General features: G+C 40.8%; 1 protein-coding gene across 1 annotated transcript in view; it reads right to left on the bottom strand.

The window, feature by feature from the left end:
• The window catches only part of ANKRD13C (ankyrin repeat domain 13C), a 66,558-nt gene extending 46,585 nt beyond the window's left edge, over positions 1-19,973 (bottom strand). Inside the window, exons 1-3 of the mRNA XM_029617876.1 lie at positions 19,159-19,973; positions 6,312-6,353; positions 1,847-1,951 (exon numbers count right to left, since the gene is read on the bottom strand). Of these exons, the coding sequence (XP_029473736.1) occupies positions 1,847-1,951; positions 6,312-6,353; positions 19,159-19,495 (484 nt within the window). The 5' untranslated portion in view covers positions 19,496-19,973. The remainder of the gene's footprint in view (positions 1-1,846; positions 1,952-6,311; positions 6,354-19,158) is intronic.
• Positions 19,974-20,552: the final 579 nt, after the last annotated feature.

Here is a 20,552-nt window from a genome sequence, read left to right as displayed (position 1 = left end):
CTACATCCTGCCGTTAAATCATGCTGGCAGTTGTTTGAAAAAGGTCACAGGAAGACCAATGCATGGAATAAAAAAAATCTTGAAAGTTCAAGATAAAAAAAATAAATAAATATTCACATCTCATGCAAACTTTTAATCTTGGCAACTGTTCCTTTTAGATTTTTTTTTTTTCAAAATTTCCTTATTTTCATAGTCTCCCTTTTTAAAAGGGAACTGTTACTGTAGTAGGCTAGTATCTGCTCACCAATGAGTATGTCATATTTAAATCCCATTATGATCACTATTGCCAAGCAGAGCTACGAACCTTACCCCCTTGTCCTGAGTTTCACTGAGAACTAGATTTAAAAAGTCATAGCCCGTCTTGTCAGTTTCATAACCATCTGCTGCATTAAGCAGACATTCATGGTTATCTAGCATGTCCTCAAGTGACATTTACCAATTCTCAGGTAATTGAAATCCCCATTATTGTTTTGCCAATTTTATTAGCCTGTTTTATCTCAGTTAGTATTTATCATCTGGCCATTTGGGCAGTAGCATACATCCACCACTGTACTCTTCTGCCACTCTTGGAATTTCTATCCATAAGGATTCCAGAGTGCAGTCTGTACCCTGCAGAAATTTTATCCTACTTAAATCTTTGCCATTCCTCCACCAATTTGATCTTCCCTGTGATTTTAATATAATGTGTACCCTGACATCAGTGTCCCATTGGTTATATCCTCCTTCCACCTATATTTATATTTTCATTAAGTGCCACACAGTCTAGTTCTCCAATCTTATTTAATGACTGATAATCATTCTTGGCTCATTGTGGGTGAGAATAGGTTCTATGGGTGGGGACGTATAGTTTTTAAACTTTTGTATTATTTATGTCACTTAATGGTGTGATTTTCTGGGGGGTTTTGTTTGCTCTTTTTGTTCATCACTTTGAAAGTTGCCCAATCTGTAAAGAGATTTATAAATACTGTTAAATAAAAAAAAAAAAAATCTTATTTCTCAAAAATACTGGCATTCACATACAAATGTACTCAAAATGAGTAAAAAAAAAAAAAGTGTGAAACAGTCATGTTTTTCTATAACAAAAGCATTCAGCGCTTATTTTTTGTTCATTCATAAGACAAAATATCAATAGAAAACACTTTAAAATGCCTATACTTCTATTTTTATTTGCATTTATAACCTGTTTATTAGTAGATAATACAGGTAGTTTGAAGTCATTCATATCTGTTTGATCGTTATTTAAATGCAGCTATGCTACTGCAAGTATTACCACAGCCTCTCTATTGGTATATATATCAAGATATTCTAACTTTCCTATTTTGAAGATCTCTCACATCGAACCATGCACTCCTGAGTGACTGTCACTTTTTCCCCCCATGATTTGTTTTAAAAAGGAGATAGCACCAGCAGCTAGATACCACCCTGGTTAACATGGAGCATATCCCATTAAAACAGGCTCTTCCCTTATATCCATGAGTTTTTAAATCAAAAGCCCTGATACCAATTTCATACAGCATAAAACATTTCACATAACATGCACCATGAATAATTAGTCTAATTCAAGCTTCCTATGGTTTTCACCAATACCATCTCCCACATAAAATGAGAAGTACAAAATTCACTTTTAAACACTGAATATACTGGAATGCTTCACTGCCATTTCACTTTGCCTTACATCATATTAGCAAAGCACAATTTCTGGTGTCCATTATAAAGTTTTATGATCTTTAATCTTCTATTCCCGACTATAAACACACTTTCAAAAAACACATCTAGTCTTAGCATTCATCCAATCCATACCACTGCCCATAAGAAGAGAAACCAAGGACTTGGCCAAATCTCTCACTCATTTGTCTGTCTCCATAGCTGATAGCTTCTGCCAATGGACTCCATCCCTCTGCATTTTTCACCTTCACCGGAGCATTGTGTGCCAACAGCAAATGGGCGCACTCTGCAACAGAGTAAAACCATTATCCGTCAGGTGAGCACCTTACAGACCAGAAGCACAGTGTCCCGCAAGGTCTGTACTGGAGAGAAACACTATTAGTGCTTGGAAACAAAGCAAGCTCACATGTACAAGACCAATATTTCTTTGCTAGTAACAAAAAATGTTTAGATAGTATAGTGCAATTATCTGGAATGATAGATGAAAAAATTAAACATAGCAAATTCTGTAGACAAAGGTTTTAGAAATAGCAAGTAATTTCTAAAAATGAGGTGCGTATGTGTGTGTGAGTGTGTTGGGGGAAGGAGGGCATTAGTGTCCATTCTCATTCCTCCTTTGATGAGCTTTAAAAACCACACCTGCATTAAAAGCCTTCTTCCTGCTCAACAGTCCCTTTGTAAGGCCAAAATCTTTTAATGCATGTGACAATACAAAGCCCTTATAGGAACAGTCATTAAAAGTGCCCCTTTATCCTTGAAAAGATAAGGGAAGAGAGGACTGTAAGGAACAGCTGCCTTTATGACGGAACTAAAATTCTTTTTTTATTTTTAGCATCTCTCACATGGGGCTCTTGCTATGCAAAACAAATCTTACTCTTTTGCACTAACAGACTCCAGTAGAAAGTTGCGCCATTCTTTTTTACACGTGAAAAGCAAATGTGTTTTTCCTTAAGTCATTTATTAGATTTGATTTACAACACTCAAAATCATTTGAACTGGATTATCTTTGCCCTGGATAATGGTGTGCTACAATAATGTGTGCATGTTCTATATGTACACGCCATATGTAAGACCTTCATTTGTGTTTTTAATTTTCCCATGGAATTTCGCAGTGTCTTTTATAATGAACAAAAACAAAAGATCAATGAAAAACAAATTACTTTTTCCTACCGGCATTCTCCTGTTTTTGTCTATTATAATAAACACTGAGAAATTCCTGGATATAGAATGGAAAGTATAAGAAAAAAAATACATCACACACACACACATACATAACATACACAAAACAAAAAAATTAAGGAAATACTATCTTAGCTGACAAAAATTAAAACAAAAAAAAAACCTTGCTGGGCAGACAGGATCATTTGGGTCTTTTTCTGCTGCTGACATTTATTCTGTTACAATATGTTACTATGTAGAAGTTAAAAGAAATCCAAAGCAGCTGGGTAAAGATGGCACCAGACTGGCTAGACTGAAGGGGGTGTTTATAAAATGGAAACACCATTCGGGTAGCTGTGGATGAAGGCTCCTGACTCTGGACTGCAGTAGAGGCGGGCTCGGACTGTCTGCTGGGAATCCTTGGGTCCATTTCTTAGGGACCTTTAGAAGTCATCCTGCTTGACTATTTAAATATCAATTAACCTTATTTTAAATAAACAAGGTATCACTTTTACTCAGTCACTTTACTATCTTAACTATATTATAAAATTAAAAAAAAAACAAAAAACTTTGAAAGTGGGCATCAGTGCAGAATAGCATACAACAGGTCCTGTGACCCGCCCATGTAGTACATTTCTCTTTAAAGACCATGGCTAAGATTTCAAACAAACAACTTTTGCTTGCCTGTGCCAAATATGGTTTACAGTATTGAGCCCATCTGTTGTATGTACTCGTTCTGGAAATGTCTGCACTCTTGATTTTGGAGTGCAAAACTTCTCAGGGTCTATGATCTTTTCTAGTAGGCAACAATGGCAAAGTCTGGAAACAGCACATTTTGGTATGGGAAAAAGAAACAGAGCACCGAATATGACCTGTTATGAGTATGTTCCAGGATGTCATGCTGTGTTTTTAGGGAGCAGGCGATACAAAAGTAGTCTTAGAAGATCAAAAGCAGAAGGCCTGGCATCTCAGTTTCGGCAAACTGAGCATACTATAAACCGTATTTAAATGGAGCTTATATTTTCTGCTTTTATGCACATTTTTACTTTGGTATTTTTGTAAGTTTTGAAGATAATGGCTAAGAAATTAGCTTTTTATGTGGAACCAAAAAAACCTATTCTTCAGTTTTATATTAAAAAAAAAAAAAAAAATTCTAAATGAAGTCTCATCACTCACAGTTAAATTTTGCTTTAGTCATTAAATTGGGTACTTTCAGAGAGGAACTCAGCCCTTGGCTCTGGGGTAGACAAAGTGAACTACAGACAAAAAAAATCCCACCCATGTATGAAGCTCCTCCTAACAAATACATGGTACCAGTGTAAAGTTTGCTTCAAGCACTGTTCCGGCATCAAAAATCACAGCCTTGGGCCAGAATGACAGCATTCTGAGAAAAGCACCAAAGCCGAAAATGAGGTTCTTTCTATATTTACAGTACGAATTTCAGACCTTGCTAGGAGTTGTATGGGTTATTCCATGGACTGATCAGCAAATTCCTAGTCCAGTTACAAAAATAGTTCACTAATCAGATAAGTTGCGGCAGTTATATCTGCACTCGTAGTACATTCTGCAGAAAGAAATATTCCTACATCAAGACTGCTGACACTTCTTTAGGAGGGATGACAAATTAAGAGAATGGACTTACATTATTTTACTGGTCCTTGCAGAGGTTTAGTTTATTGATTTAATTAACTGCTTGATTTACAAGCTAGAAATGCAAAGTGAAAAAGGCACAGAAACTGACAAGGTAATTTAAAAAAAAAAAGTTGAAGATACCTACTTGCTCTCCTCTGAAAGAGTTTAGAAAGAGGGAAGATGTTTTAACATCCTAACAACCCTTTCTGGCCAGTTGAGATACAGTATACACAAACAGACTGGTGAGAGGAGTCTATTTTAAAACTTTGTCTTCTTTGGAAATCATCTCTCTCGCTCTCTCAGCTAACTTGACAGTCCCAATGACAACAGCAAGAAAATAAGGTCAGGCCACACATAGCAAGAACCACCAATAGATCATAGAGCTAATCCCAGAGTAAGGGAAGCCAAGCTGCACAAAGACCGCATCAGGAAATACAAAACCCAGCAGAACAGAAACTGCAGCAAAGCCCAAACTGCTCAGAATTAGGAAATTATTTATCAATATTGATGCAAAAGCAAGCAAAAACCCTGAGGAACGTGAGTCAGGTAAAAACTATATTCCTTCCCTGCTCCTGAAAGCAGATTGGAGCAAATCCCTGAAAGAGGCATAGATAGGACTAGAATCTCCATGAATCAGCACACCCAGCCATGCCATTAAGTTCTAAGGAGCCATTCAATTTAATCTGAATGAATGTTCAACGCAGCTAGCTGTTATTTTAAATTAACTATCCATTAAGACAGCTCCACCAATGAATTTGCATCACATTGATGATGCTGTGCAAAGAGCACTCTAATCACTTTATTAACAGACATCAATACCTGTAAAACAGAATATTTCCTGCTGTAATACATTCAGAACTTGAGGAACAGCCATAGAGCCAATTCCTCAGAAAACAACTGTTTCATTCATTCATTCTAAAACACATGAATATTTTAGAAATAAATTGCAAACACTCTACAGTTCATATACTCTTTATTCTAGACCCACTTTCCCTACTATCTACATAAAGAAAAACTGCATGATTCAGTTTTGGGGGGATTTTTTTTGACTTGCTAGTTCCTCCTTGTGTCTTTCATCTCAGGTCTGAATCGGTGCTGGGTTTCTGGCACCATAAGCCTTAATTCACAACTATCCAGGGATCTCTCCCATTTTAATTGGAGTTTGCCTGTTCTTAGGCAGGTCATTGCAGCAACAGTCCAGAGGCCAGAAGCCGTACACCTGGGCTCTAAATCCGACCAGATGGTGTAGCCATTCATTTATTTATTTATTTTTAATTTTTATATACCGGAATTCCTGTATACAATACAAATCAGACCGGTTTACATGGAACGAAAAGATAGCCCTGGTCTGGGAAGTCAGATCGGGGTTTTTTTTTACAAAGAACATTGAACAATAACATATAATACATTCATAATACAAAGAACATTGAACAATAACAATAAATCCTTAAATATTTTCGTAATTTAATTAAAATTAGGCCAATGGCATGTTGAACTTAAATTAAATGTAAGGTAAATTGAAATTTAATTTTGCATAAAATTGCATATTATTAACTGTAACACAGAATAGTTCAATCAGGATGCGGCGCTTAGTTACATGACTGTAACATCCTCCCCCTCCCCCAGGGCTGGCCTACATGGTTCAGTTTTTGTAAGGGAGAGAAGGGCAAAACAGATTTCTGCTTCCGAACCCCAACTGCAATGGGAAAACAAATACCACCACATATCCACGAAACAGCACAGACTTCTTATAAAATGAAACACCAATCTGCCCATCTCTTACCACTATTTTAACATATTTCCTGAAATTAAAAAAAAATTGGTAAAAAAAAAAAAAAAAAAAAAAGATGACTTGCCTTTATGTCCCAACATCACAGCAAGATGTAAAGGAGTGTTACCTAAAAAAAAATAAAAAGGAGAAAATAAAGGTAAATAAAAAGCATTAAGACTTAGTCCACCAGAAAGATCATGATTTGTGCCTTCTCCTGCTTTTCAGTGGGTCCTGGAGTAATAACAGTGCAACTAGAGTAAAATCATTTCACTCAATATGTTAACAAAACAATCTGAAAGTTCTTCATATAGCATAAGAGATACTTCAGCTCTTTTACTCTTACACATTGGTAGATTCTGAACAGCAGGGTCTAAGTTTGCAATCAGCAGCCCAAGGACACAATTTACAACACACGGCGCAGTCAGTGTCTTGCTAACTCTATGGCATGACCGGTAGCCCCAAACAGTACAGAGAAGCTGTTAGCATATGGTACTGACCCAGCGCAGAGAACGGGAGGTAATTCTGTAATAGCAGAGTGCAAGAGATTCAGAAATATTATATAAGAGATCTTACCAAAATCAGGGATGGTATAAGTACCTACATCCCCAGTCCTTAAAGCAGTGTTTCCCAACCTTTCAAAGCCCACGGCACACCTACATTAATAAAAATGCTGTGTATCTCCCCCCCCAGCCCCCAGCCTCCATGGAGGACTCAGATGGCCAAAAGAAGAGCTAGGGAAACACAGAGCCCCACTAGTCTCTTTCCAATTGTAAATCAAAGGGAGAAAGAGCAGACACACATGAACCTGTCACATTGGACCAGTTCCCACGATATGCAAGTGCAGGAGAAGGGAGATGGTGTGGTGTGGGCAGCCAGCTTGGGTAGTTACCCTTGGCTGCCAGAGCTCCTCCACTGCTGCCCCCACAGCGAGTCATATCCAGTGATCAATACCCGCTGTGCCCTTCTCACTCAGCCCGGGAACAAGACAGAGGCTGGAAGGACTCAAAGGAGACTGTGCTGTGCAGCATGAAGCAGGGGCCCAGCTAGTCATGCCCTGCATGCCTGCCCATTAATGACCACTTCAGGGCTCATGCTGTTGCTTAAATGACTACACCTGTTCTCAGAAAGGTGCTCCCATATGATTAACAGCCATCACTGGAGCATTTTGTTGCTGCAAGCAGAGCCCACGTGCTGGTCTGGATCTCAGCATCAGGCAGTAGTGACTTTCCTATGGCACAGGATCAGCTCTGAAGTCACACTCGTTGGGAAACACTGCCTTAATGCAGTTTTGGATAATTAGCCAAGATGAACCTATGCGTGTTTATTTAACAGCAATTTTACAATATCAATACTTATTTTATAGGACTATTGGACTTATACAGCTCAGTGCAATGTTAAGTATTCAAGTACAGTAAGTCCCTTTCCCAAAGAGCTTACCACAGAATGGGAAATTAAGCGAATTGCTCAAAGTCACAATGAATGTCCGTGGGGGACATGGGATTTGAACCCTGGTTTTCCTGGGTCTCAGTCTATTGCTCTAACCACGTAGCCATGCTTCCTCCACAACATGCACTGCAAGACACTAGTATATTTGGCAAAGAAATAGTAGATAATCATGCAAACGCAATTTCAAAAAAGTGAGAATTTCCACACCAGAGTTGATTGCAGCAGATAGATCCACATGTATTAGTGAAGAAACCCTAGAATCTGATTGCAGATAAAGGCTGCTGCAGACCTAAAGGCAGGATTTCGGTATTAAGGGACTGTTCAGGATATAGTTGGAGAATTACAACATGAGAACATGTGTCCAAACCTCAGAACAGCACAAGACCTCCCAACTCCCTTCCTCCAATCCACTGTCTTTTCAAACAGATGTGCAGGAGGAGGGGGCAGGGATGCGGCTCATGCTGCCACTCTCCCCCACGTTCTGGCAGCAAGATGGGAGAACTGCACCCTGTACTTCTCTGCCAACTGCCAGGCAGACACACAATGGGCCAGGGGTGGCTGCAGTTACCATGCAAGAATACCATCCATGTTTTGCAAGCAGCATTCTTGCAATCTACATTTGTCCCAGCTTTTGAATTTCTTGGGGATGGGCAAGGGATGAGGAAATCTAAATACAAGAGGGGAAAAGGGGAAAAAGTGTTGACAGCAGCTAGATAATAGAAGTGTCCCACTAATGAAATCAGCATTTGCTAAACAAAAATTTTGCCACCTAGATCATTATATTTAGGGATGGTGGGTTACTTTGTCAGTTCAAAAAGAAATATTCGGAAACAAAATCTTTCAACATGCATCAGTTAACTGAACCGAAAACCCCCCCAAAACAAAAACAGCAATTGTTTTAGGTCACCCAGGTTTAAGAATCAGTAACTCCACCTGTCAAAAGCAACAGGCGTAAGCACATGACTCATCCTGACCTACAGTACCAAGTTGATCCTGGCTGAGATTTTTCCAGAAGACTTGCAGAAAGATAGCTATGTTCGGAAAGCATGGTTAGCCTTCTTAAACTTTCCACACAAACAGGCCGATGCACTACCGTGCACTGGCTGCAGCACACGGCTCAACATGCGAGTGGTCGTGCGTCCATAACCCCTGATGCAAAATGGGGTATTACGGACGTGCATCCAAAACATGCATCCAATAGGAGCGCGGTAGCGCTCATCACATGTAAATTCATGTTGATGAGGCTATTAGTTATTTCCCCCAATGCAAAAAAAAGTGCACCTGACGTACACATTTTTGAGGAGCCAAAAAAGTTTACAAAAAAAGCAGAAAATACTGCTTTTCTTTACTTCCTCTGACTTAATATCGTGGCGAGGAACCAAAAAAGTAGAACTGTCAAAAAAAAAAAAAATGTTGGCAGTCAGGTTAGGAAAAGGGACGCTCAATTAACAAGCGTCCATTTCCCTAATCCGTGGCTGTTCACAGGTTAGGAAAGCAGATGCTCGTAAAACTGAGCGGTCGTTTTCCTAACCTGCTGACAGTCACCTCTCCTGGGCGCCTGCTGCCAAGGCAACGCTAGGGGCACACAATTTCCTCTAGCACTTTTTTTTACCGTGGCAGCCCATTTATTGCATCGGGTGCCATGGAGTGGTCGATCAGTGCGCGTTAGGAGAGCAGGCGCTCAATCGGGAATGCCTGTTTTTCCGTGCGCTGATTTTGCATCGGCCTGAAATTGAAAAGTATCCAACTTACCGATGCAAAAAAAAAAAAGAAAGCCCAAAAAAACAATTTCTTAGTATTGGTAATATCAAAAAATATAAATATAATCCAGATATCCCCCCCCTCCCTTGTTTACATCCTTATCCATCTAATCCACTACTAGAACAAATGTAAGTAGGGTACAAATTGAGAGGTCCAGAAAAAAAAAAAAATCCAAATATCTAAATCCAATACTCCACCATTTAAACAGGCATGGATCTCCCCCCCCCCCCCACGATCCGCAAGTTGGACAAGAAAAGCACAGAAAGACATCCAAGCCTGCCTATAATGAGCAAACCATGCATGGTGAGTGAATAATACATTTATTCTCTCAATATGCATCCATATCAGCCGTTAGACTTAACCAAGATGCAAAAGGTGGAAGCTCTGATTGAAGCCAAACCTTCAAAATACAGAAAAATGCAATCAACAAAGCCATGTAAATAAATGTCAAAAAACCCTTAGGAGGTCGGCACACAGAATATGGAAGAACCCAATAGCAAAAAAGAAAAAAAAAAAAAAAAAGAAAGTCTTAGCCCAATTACTTCATGATTCATAGAAAAACCCTCCTCCAAAAGAGAGTCAACCTATGGCAGAAATTACATTTGTGAATCTAAGAGCCTCTCAGTCCTGCATCCCAGTCGAACTACGGCAAGAAGAATGCCTAAAAATCTTCAAACGGAAGCTTAAGACCTGGCTTTTCACTAAAGCATACACCTAACTTTTTCCCCCCCACCTCTCCCCCGCGCTACCCCCCCCCTCACTCCCCTCTCATTTTTCCTTTCACCCCCCTACCCACCTCAAATTCTGCCTAAATTTATATTTTATGTTCTCTCCTATTAATGTACATATTGTATATATTTGCAAATCTTGTTTATAACATTTAATGCCATATTCCCCTTATATCTCCCCCCCCTAAATTTCTCTCTTGTTAACTTGTTACTTTTGTTCGATGTAAAGCGCCACCCCAGGCGCCTGTTTGTGTTACACTGTGAACCGATGTGATATCATTGATGAATGTCGGTATATAAAAATTTTAAATAAATAAATAAATCTAGGACAAAGATCTAACTGTATAATATCAAATTTACAGGCCTTAATATTGTCAATATAACTATGATATAATAATTTAAAATACCATTCTTGAAAATTGACATCTGGCGATTTGTGCACAATACTCAAAGCAAAGAAGAACGCCCTTAGGAGATACAAGTAGGACAATTGTGAGACCAGAACTGATCAATTTAAAACAAGCGTAATTTATACCACCAAGATAATTTATTCGACTTTTTCCCCCTAGAGATCGCATTGTCAACACCAGGGAGTCTGAATGAACAAACCAGGGAATTTACTTTGTAATTGTTGTACATAATGTCTAGCTTGTAGATAGGCAGAAACGTGGGAGCAGGAGATCTGGTACTGATCACTCAACTGTTCAAAGGAAAGGAGGCACTGATCATCATCAGAACAATGAAGAGAGAAATATCTGAATGGGCATGGATCTTGAGCATCCACCAGCACCAAGGCACCATTTCTGATTCGGAGACCAGCATGCTCTGCAGTGCAAAGGCCACGTCACACGCTAAAAGGCCAAACAGCACACACTGTTTGTCCTTTTATCATCCAAAATGTTGCTATTTGATCTGGAAATGACTATTTCTCATGATTTTACATGTGCAATATAAATGTCAAAATATAATAAAGCTATTATTTAGTTTCGCTGTCATTATCCCAATAACCAGTGCAGTCTGTCTATTGAGAACCGCAAGTGCTTTTATTACCAGTGCAAACAATAAGGGGGATGGGGAGAAAACCTGTTTTAAATACTTGTAGACATATGTTTGGTGCATTATGGCCTAGCTGTAAATCTGTCAAACCCTGTAAGCTATTAATACTACTTTGATGCTAGTGCGTTCCTGCACTTCCATGACCAGGATGACTATGGGAAGTCCTCTGTATAGAGTGCTAGTAGCCCATGAGAAACAGTGATGAAGAGGTGAAGCCTTAGACACCGCAAGGATCATGCACACCAAGAAAATTATGACAACCTCGGCTCTCACGTACCACAGTCCAGAGGAGGGGATTTTTTTTTTCTTTTATGAAACCTGACAGATCTGGGACAACAGAAGCATGCAAGGTCTTCAAATAAATTTTAAATAGCATGTGGTCTAAACGTTTCAGATTTCCATTAAAGTATAACAAAAGCAAGCTTGTTTCATTGTAGAATTACTGGAAGAAAGCTGGATCAAAGGCTACAGCAGGTTCTGAATAAGGACTGTCTTTACAGAACATTTTTAGCTAAACTGTTTGCTTACAAAATTCAATTAAAAAAAAAAACCAGATCAAAACTATCTGCACAAATTAAAGCCTCTCACAATTTTAACAGGGCACAGCCCTACCTAATTTTCAAGACATACTAATGTCAGATTTAATCTGATCAGCTGCACCCCTTACCATTTACCAGATTTAATGTGATCAGCTGCACACCTTACCATTTGCCAGCTGTAATTATTATTTGTATATAGTTACTAATTGCATATAGTTATTGTAGCTTTTACTTGACTTATCCCAGATATTGTATCTCCCCCTCGCTATTGCTTATCTGCCCCTGTTATTCTTCATACCTTCCCCTAATCTCAATTACATGGTTAAACACTTGTTCCATGTAAAGCCTGTTGCTGAATTTGCTGTAAACCGATCAGATGTTCCAAATGAGCGGTATATAAAAAAAACATTAATAAATAAATAACATACTTCACATGCATTAGCTATATAAGATGGTTGGCTGATGGCCTCAGTGGGGATTTTTATATGGCTTAGGAGTAACTTGTAATATTTTTTCCACAAGCTATGAAAATGTATTTTTCAATGCTGTTCACCAGAAAAGAAAGAAAGAGCAAACAAGGCCAGCCTCCTCACTCAAAACTGTCTATACATTAATAAGCAGACACTCACCATCAAGGCCGTCTTTAGGACAGTGGAAACGGCGTTACATCGTCTAGCTCCATAGCTGGACGGGCCCCCCAGCAGGCTCCTCCACATAGGCCCAAGGAGTGCAAGCAAGGGCGAGAGACATGGTAAGGAAATAAGTGGCCCAGCTCCAGCCTACAGTCAGCTCTGCTCACCCTATTCATGTGGAAGCTTCAGGCACTTTGTGTTACTCTACACACAGTTTTATTTACTATGACCTATTACCTGCCTTTCTGAAAGGGAATTCACCCAAGCTGGGGAACAACAACAAGCAAGCCAGAACAGCGGGAAAAACCATGCAGTCAAGGCCTTACTGAAGGAGCACAAGATAAATAACCCTTACACACAGGCAATGCAATATGCTTACAAATAATACATGAAAAATAGTGCACATACATGGATATGGTTATATTAACCAAACTATGTGGGGGGAGGGCTCAGGACGCGAGAAGGTAGATATTTAAACACTGCAGCCAAGGGATTCTAGTCCAATTAATCAGTAGCATCACTCATTAAAGGCATACAGGCCAGTTTTTCACCTTCTTCCTAAAATGGAGGCAGCCATGAGCTAGGCAAAGTTCTTTAAGGAGGGGGTTCCAGAAGGCCTGCCGGCTGGTATTGGATTTTTTATTTCTTTCAGTGATGGTGAGATTAAGGAGACTCCCTGAGAGGATCTTAAAGGCCTAGATGATGTACATAAGGATAGCCTGTCCTTCAGGTAAACTGATCCATTTCTTCTAAGGGCCTTGAAAATAAGAGTCTCTGTTTTAAATTTGGCCCTGTAGAGATATAGAAGCCAGTGTAGTTTTTGAAGGATCACTTCACTTGCAACCCTCTAACAAGTCATGCTGCAGTATTCTGGATTAGCTGAAACTGATGTTATCCCTTCACTGCCAGTCCATTAGAGAACATGTCACAGTTATCCATCCGTGAGAATATCATGGAATGGACTACTATGATCAAACTTGCCTACACAATGAATGGATGGAGTTTCCAGAATTGTTGCTGATGGAAAAAATAGCTTTCAAACGTTGACTACATTTGGGGAAGCATGGTTAATGCTTAGGCTAACAGGATACCAAGGTCCCTGACCTGTAATTTTAGGAGGAGATCAGTGTGTCCAAATGGGGATTTTAAAGTTGGGGTTTGTCCACTTGCATTTTGAATCTAAAGAACCTCTCTATTATTCAGGTTCAGGTGGAGTCTGTTACAGCTATTCAAGAATGGGCAAAAAGTAAGACATGCAGTTAATTTCTCATTGCCTTTGGTGGTCTGGGCCCTTAGGTACAAGAATCTGTACAGCGTCCACTTAAATATAAGTCAAAAGAACAAACCAGCTGAACTACTGGCTTCAGGTGTTTGTTGAACACAACGGACAGTACATCCCCACAGTTTAAGATCCAAGAGGAAGATGAGATACCTGTGAACTGAACAGACTGTTGCCGAACAGAAAGATAATGAAAGTACTAATCGAGCTCAAACCCTAACATTAATTAGCTGTTTTGCCCTGCATGCTCAATCAGGGTGCCCAAGAATGGTGGACTGGCCACGAGGTCCGGTATAAGAGGCTCATAAATAAAATGAGAAGCCTGGAAGTGGGTCCCAAGGTGGTGGAATGGATCACGAACAAATAAATTGGCTGGCAGATGTTAGCAAGTAGTAGTAAATGGAAGAAAGTGATAATTGGAGTTCCCTCAGGAACCGGTTTTGTTCAATATCTTTATGAGCAATATTGTAGAAGGATTAGAAGGTAAAAATCTGTCTTTTTAAGGACGACACTAACATTTTTAGGAAAAAAAAGCAAAATATCGCTGCATTAAATCCACAAAATAAGGGTAAATCCCAAGCAGTGAACTATGGATTCTACATGATATCGTGAGCACAGGGTTCTATCGTGATGGAGAAAAATTCAAAATTGGGCGAAAGGGGCTTTCATTTGTTTTACTATGTATAAGCATCAGACGTGTCTACAATTAAGACTGCAGTCTTCATGGATGGCAGCCATAAGGACTAAAAACAGTGACATTGGATGGTTGCTAGAACATGCTGATAATGGAAGGGCATTACCTGCACCAATTTGTTTTTTTTAAACACCTTTTGTTTTATAAAAAAGTGACTTCTATCCATGCTTCTCAGTATGTCCTCATTTCAGGAATCTCCTGGGGATGAAGGAGGTGGCGTTTTTCTAGGGCAGGGGGAAGAGAGGGCAAGCTGTTAAAAGGTGGCAAAGGATGGCAGCAGATAGTGAGATCCAGACAAGGCGTCTGCTCCCTGATTTCAAAATCCAAAAATGCAATGCAATTTTAATCAAACACAGTGTAGTCATTCCCAAGACATTTTCTATGAAATGAGCTGCTATTTCTTCCAGGGGCAAACTGGTCAGATCTTACAACAGCATACCCCCTTGGAAATGCCAGTTAAATGAGTTAAACTGTTCTAGTTTTCACAACAATCAAGAGCTTTATTTACAGGCACTTACAAGGTCATCTAAAAACAGGACGAGATTCTTTTTAATAAATGCAATTCTAGGCACCCCTGCATTTTAAACCAATGTTAATTGCAAGACACTGCTTTTCCTCACAAACTCACTTCTCACCTTCTCTCTTTCTATCTCTGCAGATAACACAAGGGCTCTTGAAAGGCTGAACTGTATTGCCAGGTTGAAGGCTGATGTTTACAGAGCTTTAAGTAAGATAAAATAAGAAACTTTTACAAGTTGATTCACGCCTGCCTAATTCTTCTTAAGTGCATTTCAGAAATGCCTACTTCTACTTTTCCCTGCTTTCTCTTTTTGCATCTTTTAGTGCTTTCCTTAACATTTCTATTTTTGTTGTGGGAAATCTTAGTGTAATAACTGATTAATAAAAGGATTTGTGGCCATAATAAAGATTTTTTCTATAGGAACAAAAACGGGAATAGTGCTTGAGTAAGGTCCTTAATTTGCCTATGACATTTCAGTTTTATCAACTAAAAAAACAAGTTTACAGAGGTGGACCGCATTGAGTACACAATTTTTTTTAACCTTTAGCACTTAACTCACCAGGAACAAAATTCAGTCACATGTATTCCTCCCCCAGATAAATAATCTGCTTGGCAAAGGGTGGCAGGAGTACATAATGATGCATTTCTTCCCTAGTGAGTGCACAAATCTATCCCTCTCATCTCCCCACCCCTCTCTCCCCCTTTTCTTCCTCCCCCATGAAGACCTCTGTTCTCCTGGCACGGAAGTGTACTGAGGACATGGCCTCCTCCTGCTGTCTTCAGCACCTGTGGCTGCATTGGAGGGAGGGGAAGGAAGGCTGCTGCTTTGGCTGGCAAGGCCTGCGGAACCCTGCTGATCAGACCACTTGATCTTCTCTGTATTTGGTTGGCATGGCCTGGGGATAAATATTCTCTCTAATCTTTTAAGGCTACGAGCATAAACATTTTCTTTTGTGCAACTTTTTATAAGCCAAGTTCATGAGACAATACAATGCAGATATCATTGGTATTTTGTGTGCACACTATGTTGTGTTTGAAGGGTTCATCCCGTGTGTGTGCATGCACATGTGCACAGCTTAGAGGGAACAATGCCTGGGGAACTCAAGTCATATTACTCCAGCTGCCAGTTCATTTTCTTTAGGTGGTGAAGTCTGGAGAACCCAGTCAAGCCCCATAACCCCTGCCGCTGGCTCTTCCTGCATGACTGTTTTTAAACTTATGCAGAAAACTTTCCTGTTACCCATGCAACTTTCTGCTGCCAGGAAAGCTACCTGCATAACTACAGATGCAACGGTCAGGCACATAAGATGTTCCAACAGTTCTTACTATAAAGAACAGGTATTAAAGTTAGCTAAATTAAAATGGCAAACAAATCCTGTACATATCACACACAAAATCTAGATATGCTATTTTTAAAAGAAATGCAACCTGGTTATAAAACTGTGCTTTTACAATCTGCAACTAGGGCAACCTAATTATTTCCCTACTCTGAGAAATCCCTATGCAAGATTTATAATTAGCAACAACCAAGAGTATCTATGTAAGTAAGAGATAATTGATACCTGGCCCAAGGTTACATCAGCAAAGAATGGTTGGGATGACAATTTAAAGGGACCAAAGATAATATAAAACTGTGTCCCACTGTGCATACACTGCAGAACTCACTTAATACAGGGATACACATAGCCTAGATAAGTGGACAAAGAAATAGCAAAAAAAAAAAAATTCAATCTGGACAATCTTCCAAATATCACACTGAAAAAAATGCTCCAATCCTCTTCTCCCTTAAAATAATAAAACTCCTTCCTGCTCTCCTCCATCATGAAAGGTATCCTGACCTCCTCTGAAGCCTAGGAAAGAGTAAGATAGTGTGGAAGCTAAAGGGTAAGGGGCAAGGGAGGAAGTCAAAGAAAGAAGAGGAAAAATCAATTGGAGGGAGAAAGGAGAAAGAAAAGTGATGGGGAAGAGAAAGAACCAAGGTAGGAGAGGAAAGGAAGAGAACAAGAGAATAAGAGGGGGAGAAAAGGATGGGAGCAGAGAAGAAAGAAAAATAAAGATGAACTGGAACAGAAACTACAGGACAAGAGCAGAGAAAACTGGAGAGGGGAAAAGGCAGATATGCAGAAATGTTATGACAATGTTTAGTTAATAATGCTCTTAGTCTACAACTTTCTACACACTACACAAAATTTTACTTGTGTAGCAGTCACAGATATGCAAAACATTTGGCATATAATATTCCCTGAACATGTCAAGTAATGTACGTGGTGCACAAGAAAAGGCAAGTGCAATATATCTGGAATGTGGCAATATTTGCTACCAATAACTAGGAAAAAATGATCTGGGTATATTAGTTAGCAAACTATAAGAGAATGCACAAAAAGTAAACACCTGCAGCAGGTAAAGTTGGAAGCCTGGTTGGTGTATATTAACAGGGGAAGGGTTACCATGAAAGGAAAGAGGATATTCTATTTGTCTGGAGGAAGGGCTTCTGTTTTAGGCATCCATCTTCAAAATAAACATCCTAGGACAAGAAAGTGCAAAACAAAACTAGTTCAAGGTACACAAGAGCTCATAGGTGGAAATTTATTTTGAAAAACTTAGGCACCAGTTAAAAATATTTAGGACTAGGGAACATTTTTCCTTACTTTTTTCTCTCTTTTTCTGTTGCTCTTTTGCTTGTTTGGAGTTTGTCTTACTTTGTACTTTTAGCTTGGTTTTAAAAAAAACAAAACATTTTACTTCCTCTATTTACATACTTGTCTGAATTCTGGGTACCCAGGTGACCTGGCTTCCAGGAACTTTTTGGAGAGCTGGAAATATTACACCGAAAGACTGTTCATGGTGGGGTTAATTTCCTTAGAAAAGTCCATTAAGGAAGAATTTAATTACAAGTTTAATAGTGGCCAAGGCACCTAAATTCCCTTCCGCTCCCCCATACCCCTTGAAGTGCATTGAGGACCCCCCTCCCTCCCACCCACCCAAGTTAAAAAAAAGTAAGTAGTGGCCAAGGGCACTCCTCCCCCATGTTAAAATTCAAGCCAAAGTGGGGAGCTGAGCAGCAAACTCCTTTCTGCCCACTCAACCAGCCAAATTAAAAAGTTGTGGCCAGGGCCCTTAAGTTCCCTCCCAATACCCCCCCCCCCCCCCCCTTCAACCACATTCAGAGAAGGAGAAGAGCAGCTTAAAGCTTTTGGGTCAATATTAAGTTTATCCACAACTGTCTTGATCTGGACAGTCAGTGAAAGGACCGATGTTAGTTCAGGCCCATAAAGCTCAGAACTGCAACCTGTTTTTCTTTTTGCTTTGTTTTAAAACTGTCAGCGTTCTAGCAGTATATGGTAGAGTTTCTCAAATGTGGCCACCGACTGATTTTTCTGCAGCCACCACAGACAAAGGCAGCCAACATTATGTGAGTATTTTAGGAAAACAGTTAATGCTGCTACTAGCAAGAGTTAGTGGCTGCACGTAGAACACCAAATTGTGATAATCCCTGTTCTTGGGGGTGCTATAACTAAGTACTGATAAAACAGTACAAACTCCAAAATCATAGGAAACCATTTATAAGTGAGCAAAACAAGAAAAAAGTTCCAAGCAGAACAGAGCTCGCTTTCCTGAACGTGAGCATATATGTGGCTTCAAAAGAAAACCAAAATCCTAGCCAGAATATCCTTTAACATGTACTGAAGATCTGTCAAAGAATGGACACCAGGCATGAAAGTTATTGTAAGGACCGGAGAGACACCTGGATACAGACATGGTGACCTCATAAGCCGCCTTCCCTTCGGAGAGACTAAAAAGACCTGGGAGACAATTAAGCACTGTAAGTATTCTGGTAGATCCTCTAGCAGGAACTTTAGAGATGCAGCTCTTTCCTCGCCACAGCTTCGACAGCGATGAGCTTGCAGTCCGAGGTTACACTGCGATGACAGGGAGCTAGCAGGAGGCGCTTTTCTCAAACCTAAAGAAGCTACAGGCAACTAAATACGGAGCTGGCAGCGTCAGCTTTCATACCGGGGTCCGTACATGCGGGAGTATGGCTTAGCAGAAAACGAGTAATTACAAACCTCAACCCTTTACCTGGGTTTACAAGGGGCGGAGAAAAGTACTTAAGTCTCCCCGCTAACTTTCGGACCCAAATACTGCAGCCACCAGCAAGTTCAGGAGAATTGGGGATGCAATGATGGCTCACACTAGCAGCCCCCACCCGCCGAGGAGCAGAAAGGAAGAGGGCGAGCTCGGATGGAGTTGTGGCCGGCGAATATAAGCGCACTCACCGTGGTTGTCTTTCTGGCCGATGCTGTGCGTCCTGATGAGCGAGGAGAGCTTCCGGATGTCCCCCTTGAAGACACACTCGTGTACCGGGAAGTGGCCGGCGGGAGCGGCTTTGCCCTCGGCCAGGTTGGTGCCGGCGGCGGGGTTCTGCTGCTGGTAGCTGGGCTGCACGGCCGGAGCCTTGAGCACGCGATGGTTGCTGAAGATCTTGTTGGCTTTGCTCTTATTAGTCCTGCTGAAGGTGCTACCGGCGGCCGCCTCCTCATCGGGCTCAAGTAAGTCCTCATCCTTGCTGGGCTTGTGGTCCCTGCGCAGGGAGCGGATCTTCTCCCCGGTCATCGCCGGCGACACTTCCCAGCAAGGGCCGAAACTTCTCCCCGACGGAGGAGCAAAAGAAGGCGCCCCCGTACAGTAATAATAATTATATTTTAATAATATGATGATTAAAAAATATTCTGACCTATAATGCCAGCCCCCGACCTAAGAGGCAGCAGGAGCGAGCACCAAGCCAGGCAGCAGCGCGGGGCATGGGGAGAAGAAAGCCACCGGCACAGACAGGCAGCGCCCCCTACGCAAGACCGTGAGGGAAATCACAAATTGTAAAATAGCCAAACCAGAACCGCCCCCGACCCCCCCACGCAACCCTCCAGCTCCTCACCCCAACCGTACGTGGACCGCCATCTTCTGCCGCTCATCTCGCGAGATCTGTGCAAGAGGGAGCGCGAGGGAAAGAGGGATGGTGGTGGGGCGCTGTGCACTGAAACCTCGCGAGAGGTAACAAAAAGACTCGCCCTTGCTCTTTAGCAAAGCGACTCTTCCCCTTATCTCGCGAGAAGTAACGTAAGATGCGCCTCCTTTATCTCTCTCACTACAACTACGAGACCTGAAAGGGCTTTGAAAGTAATGTGTGACGTCAAATCAAGGCCTGAACTGGAGGCGCTGATAGGGCGGCGATGAGGCTGGGGGGCGGGTCGATGTTTTAGTGCTGTGCTGGGGAGGAGAGGACGGCAGTGGCGCTGAACCCTGTTCCCATTCTTTCTGCATCCCGCCTTTTTAGTGGTCTGTGGCAAAAAGAAGTTCCTGTTTCTCTCGAAGTAGAGATTTGCAAGGAGTTGGAGAGGATGGGAGGCATAGGCCAATGAGTATTTACTTGGTTTCGTTTTAAAAATTAGGATCAGAAGAGTTAAAAGCGGGGCTCCAGTTAATTAAATTTAACACGATTGAGAGGAAGTGGGGAGCAACAAGCCGGGGTCTCGCACTACCAATCCAGCTCTTTAACCAAGTTGAAGCAGTTATAGATAGAGCTTTTTTTCCATAGACTCAAAATGGGAAAAACTATTTTGCCGTGTGGACTTTAGTGCATTCAAGTCACTCAGTATATTGACTCTGCCCGTCA

This window comes from Rhinatrema bivittatum, chromosome 10 (genome assembly GCF_901001135.1).
Source record: "Rhinatrema bivittatum chromosome 10, aRhiBiv1.1, whole genome shotgun sequence".
NCBI classification, from domain to species: domain Eukaryota; kingdom Metazoa; phylum Chordata; class Amphibia; order Gymnophiona; family Rhinatrematidae; genus Rhinatrema; species Rhinatrema bivittatum.
Note: the sequence above shows the minus strand (reverse complement) of the source record. Positions and strands in the feature narration are given on the sequence as shown.